The sequence below is a fragment of the Echinops telfairi genome, unplaced genomic scaffold (assembly GCF_000313985.2).
Source record: "Echinops telfairi isolate 266 unplaced genomic scaffold, ASM31398v2 ScPeMD7_5592;HRSCAF=6446, whole genome shotgun sequence".
In the NCBI taxonomy this organism is placed as follows: domain Eukaryota; kingdom Metazoa; phylum Chordata; class Mammalia; order Afrosoricida; family Tenrecidae; genus Echinops; species Echinops telfairi.
The window spans coordinates 20030330-20035476 of NW_022109491.1; the positions used below are offsets into that span (position 1 = coordinate 20030330).

The 5147-nt window shown below is 45.8% G+C and overlaps 2 protein-coding genes across 3 annotated transcripts in view; one reads left to right on the top strand and one right to left on the bottom strand.

The window, feature by feature from the left end:
- RPN2 (ribophorin II) overlaps positions 1-147 on the bottom strand; it is a 53890-nt gene extending 53743 nt beyond the window's left edge. The window contains exon 1 of one of the 2 annotated variants that reach the window (XM_030887071.2): positions 54-147. In XM_030887071.2, coding sequence (XP_030742931.2) covers positions 54-66 — 13 coding nt within the window. In that variant the 5' untranslated portion in view covers positions 67-147. The remainder of the gene's footprint in view (positions 1-53) is intronic. The other variant, XM_045295257.1, reaches the window with a different exon arrangement.
- Positions 148-183: 36 nt separating this feature from the next.
- The window catches only part of MROH8 (maestro heat like repeat family member 8), a 39224-nt gene continuing 34260 nt past the window's right edge, over positions 184-5147 (top strand). The window contains exons 1-2 of the mRNA XM_045295510.1: positions 184-200; positions 262-374. Of these exons, the coding sequence (XP_045151445.1) occupies positions 184-200; positions 262-374 (130 nt within the window). The remainder of the gene's footprint in view (positions 201-261; positions 375-5147) is intronic.

Here is a 5147-nt window from a genome sequence, read left to right on the forward strand (position 1 = left end):
CCAAAGCGTGCCGGCCGCGGGGCCCCGTCGTTGAGCCATGCGCAACGCCTCACCCGGCGGCGCCATTCCTCCGAGCTGCTCCCACCAGGGCCTGCGCGGCAGATCGACTTCCGCTCGGGAAAGTGGTTCCCAGACCGCGCCGCAGGGGACGCCCGGGACTCGCGGCAGGCTCCGTGGGACCGGATGGGCTCTAGACACAGGTCGGTCTCCGCGGGCCCCCGGGCCTGCGCCACCCCCGGCAGCCGCGGCCCGAATTCCAAGTCTGGAGCGCGATGGGCCCCGAGGCCCCCGTAAGCGGGTCCACGCCCCCCCTGCGCCCCGGCCCGCGTGGAACCGGCCGCCGCGCAACGGTCCTATTCCGGGCGTGCCGGCACGTGATTGGACAGCATCTCCGGGAAGCCCCGAAACGGGGCCTCGGCTGATTGGCCGGTGCCGCTGGTTGGTCCATCGAGCTGTCACTCAGGTGTCGCTTTACCGCCCGGCGGATTTTAAAGAAAGGGCTCTGTAGGAAGACAGGCGAACAGTTGAAGGACATTTCTCCCCCTTCCGCCCCGCCATTTAAAACAAGAAAAAGGCAATTTCCTTACGTTATCAGTTTCAGTTGTTCAGTACGACATCCGGGCGGCGTTTTAGCTAGCGTTTCTGTGAACTCCTCACAATAATTGACAATCATTGGTCCCCTTTCACAAAGTAACAGGCTCCAAAATGGAAATGCACTCAATCGTGAGAGGTAAAAAAGAGAGACGTGGAACGAAGGTGGAATTAAGACAAGGAACGTGAAGTTAAGAGCGACTGTACTGGGCAGGGAACGAGCTCCCCCAAGGGGAGGGAGAGCAGAGAAAGGGGCAGGAGCATCCTGAGCTCCCGGGCGGGCTTCACGACCCAACGAGTTGGGTGAGGGAAATCGCGCCAGTCGGTGGGGTGGTGAGATAGCTATAGGATTGGGGTCAGGGACGTATGCAAATGAGGTGAAGAAAGCTGATGGTGCCTGCGCCGCCAATCAGGAGAAGGGAGGCTCGCGTCCTGATGCTGCAACGCAGTCCTGAGTCTTTCACAGAGCAGCATCTTGGAATGTGGGGCAAGAGGCTACACAGTCCAGATCTGGCCTTGGGAGGCTGGGCGAAGGGGCCGCACAGTCCAGTCCGGACGGCTATCTTCCTGGAGAGCTGGGGGAAGGTACTGCACATACGAGACGCGGCCCAAACAAACCGTAGTAATACCAACCCCCAAGTATTGAACCGATACAATATCGCTACATGTAAGCTCTACATATATTATCTCACCCCTTAGCACCTTCCTGTGAGTTATGTGCCGTTAAGTCGGTTCAGCGCATGGTGACACCCTAGGAAGTATACACAGTTATTAAAGAAAGATGATCTAGGTAGTGTGGCTTCGCAATCTGTGTGCCTTTAACGATTATGAACATATACAAGATAAATTATACCCAGTATAGTAATAACTCTTGTTACCATAATTGTATCCCCAAGACTGAAGCGATCATTATATCTAGAACTGACAGCTCACCACTACTTGTCTGTCAGTTTGTCTGCTGTGGTGGCTTGTGTGTTACTGTGATGCTGGAAGCTATGTCACTGGTATTTCAAATACCAGAAGATTGTCAGAGACAGTGCCAGAAGATGAGCCCCTCAGGTGGGAAGGCACTCAAATTAGGACTGAGGAAGAGCTGCCTTCTTGCAGTAGAGTTGACCCTAATGACGTGGATGGAGGGAAGCCTGCAGGAGGAAAGCCTTCAGGACCCTCATTGGCTGATGGGGCATGACTCACCATGAGAGGAAGCAGCAGCAAATGTCAATTAATAATTGAAACTCGGACTGTATGAAGTTTGCGTCTAGGAAAATTGAAAGTTGTCAAAAATGAAATAGGAAACCATTAACATCAGTCTTCTAGTTGCTAGTGACCTGAAATAGACTGGCATTGGCCACTTTGAATCCGAAAATCCTGTGGTTACTATGCCTGGAATGACGTATTCTAGAGGAATGGTAGGTTTTGCATCATAGAAAAGGACATTTCAAGATCTAGCCACATACCAAGAATGTATCCACATACAAAGAACTATCAGCGTCTTCGATATGAAATTGATCAAGCATACACTCTTGATGCATTTGATAATTATTGGTGATTAGAATACAACAGTTGGAAACAAAGAGAAATGATCATTAGTTGGAAAATAGAGTCGGTGATAGAAATTAAGCTGGCGATTGCATGATGTAATTTTGCAAGACAAATGACTTCTTCATAGCAAGTATCTTTTTTCAACAACACAAATGTGACTGTACACATGGACTTCTCCAGATGAAAGACACAGAAATCAAATGGACTACTACCTCTGTGGGAAGAGACATTGGAGAAGTTCAGTACCACCAGTTAAACCCAGGCCAGGGGCCAACTGTGGAACCGAGCTGCAAATGCTCATCTGTGTGTTCAGACTGAAGCTGAAGAAAAGGAAAGTAAGCCCAGGAGAGCTCAACTACCACCTGGAGTATAGCTCACCTTAGTTTGCAGAACATCTCACGAACAGGTTTGACGCCTTAAGCACTAACATCAGAAGAACGAACGAGCTGTAGGATGACATCAAGAACATCGTACGTAAAGCAAACAAAAGGCCATTATAAAAACAGGGAATAAAGAAAATATCACCAAAAAATGTGGAGCTGATACCAAGGGCTCAAGTAGAAAGCAGGTGTTTTGAGAATGATGATGGCAACATATGTACGAACGTGCTGGACACAATTGATGTATGTATGGATTGTGATAAGAGTTGTATGAGCCCCTAATAAAATGATTTGAAAAGATCACAATGGATGTCAGAGAAGACTCAAAATTGTAGAGTAGCTAACGCACACAGAAGAAATGATGAAGTCAAAGAGTTGAATAGAAAATTTCAAAGGGCACCTCAAGAATTGTATGTACTCATAATAAACTTAGAAATGAAAAAGGAAGAACACGCTCAGCATATCTTAAACTGAAAGGACTCAAGAAAAAAGTCAAGCTTCGATGCAGGAAGCATCAAAAGAAAATGGAGTGAGTGCACAGAGTCACTGTACCATAAAGAAAGTGGACATGCAACCATTTGAAGAGGTAGCACGTGATCAAGAACTAATAGTACTGAAGGAAGAAGTTCTAGCAGCATGGAAAGCATTAGCCAAAAACAAGACTCCAGGAATTGATGGAATACCAACTGAAATGTTTCAACAGGCTGATGAAGCCCTGGAAGCGCTCAATCGTCTGTGTCAGGAAATGTGGAAGATGACTACCTAGCCAGCTGACTGGAAGAGATCCCTATTTGTATCCATTCTAAAATAATCCATTCCAAAGAAATTCCAACAGAATGCTCCAATTGCCGAACAATAACATTGATATCCATTGTAAGTAAAATTTTGCTGAAGATCAATACTTTGATTTTTATAGCAGTTATAGCAGTACATTGACAGGGAACTGCTAACGGTTCAGGCCAGATGCAAAAGAGGATGTGGAACAAGGGAAATCATTTCTAGCGGATCTTGGCTGAAAGCAGAAAACACCAGAAAGATGTTTACTTGTGTTGTATTGACTGTGCGAAGGTATTCAACTGTATGGATCATGACAAATTATGGATAGCCTTCAGGAAAATGTAAATTCCGGAACACCTCATTGTGCTTGATGCAGAACTTGTACGTGGCAGTCGTGCAAACAGAACAAAGGACTACTGCACAGTTTAAAGATCAGGAAAAGTGTGTGTCAGGGTTGTATCCTCTCACCATACTTATTCAGTCTGTATGCTGAGCAAATCATCAGAGAACCTGAATTATACGAGGAAGAATGAGGCACCAGGTTTGGAGGAAGACTTATTAACAACCTGCCATACGCAGATGACACAACCTTGCTTGCTGAAAGCGAGGGGCACTTGAAGCACTTGCTGATGAAGATGAAGGACTGGAACCTTCGGTGTGGATTACAGGTCAATTGAGAGACAACCAACCTCCTCACAACTGGACCAATGGGTAACATCATGATAAATGTAGAAAAGGCTGAAGTTGTCAAGAATTTCATCTGGGTTAGATGCACAATCAGTGCTCATGGAAGCAGCAGTCAAGAGATCAAGCGAGGCCTTGCACTGAGTAAATCTGCTGCCAAGACCTCTCGAACGTGTTGAAAAGCAAGGACGTTACTTTGAGGACTAAGGTGGACCTGATCTAACCCGTGGTATTTTTAGCGACCTGATAGGCATGTGAAAGTTGGACATTGAGTAAGGAAGACAGAAAGAAGAGTTGATGCATTTGAGTTAGGGTACTGGTGAAGAATATTGAACGTACTATGGACTGGCAAATGAACAAAAAAATCTGTTTTGGAAGAAATACAGCCAGAATGCCCCTAAAGCAATAATGGCAAGACTTTGTCGTGTAATGGCAAGAGAGACCAATCTCTGGAGAAGGAAATCTTGTGGTAAAATAGGGGGTCAGTGAAAAAGAAGATCCAGAAGGAGAGGGATTGACACAGAGACTGCAACCATTGGCTGAAAAATAAGAACAGTTTGGGAGGATGGTCCAGGACCAGGCGGTGTTTTGTTCTGTGGTACATTGGGTCGCTGTGCGTCCCTACCATCTTGATGGTCCCTCACAAGACCTGCTGTATTCAATATGGCAGCCACTAGCCATATTTGGAAGTTTAAATTTAAATTTTACGTAACATTAAATTTGAAATTCTGATCCTTGGTACTAGCCGTATTTCAAGTGCTCAATAGCCACATGTGACAGCGCATATCACAGCACAGAATTATAAAGCCTTTCCACTATCACAGAAAGTTCTATTGAATAGTCCTGATGTAGAATTGATAAAGAACTCTCCCAACTCAGCAATAAAACCCAGACCCCTTCTCTGTGTGCTAGAGCTGCCTTATACTGTCTCACATGACCCAATTGCCAAATTGTAGGGAAGAATTCCCTAAATCAGTTAAATGAGGCTACTCTAACAAAATAAGAACACATTTTTTCACTGTTCTGGTGGCTAGAGATCGGCATTCGGGGCTTCTGCCAAGCTGATTTCTTTTTTTTCTTTCTTTTTTTCTTTTTTAACATTTTATTAGGGGCTCATACAACTGTTATCCCAATCCATACACACATCAATTGTGTAAAGCGCATTTGTACATC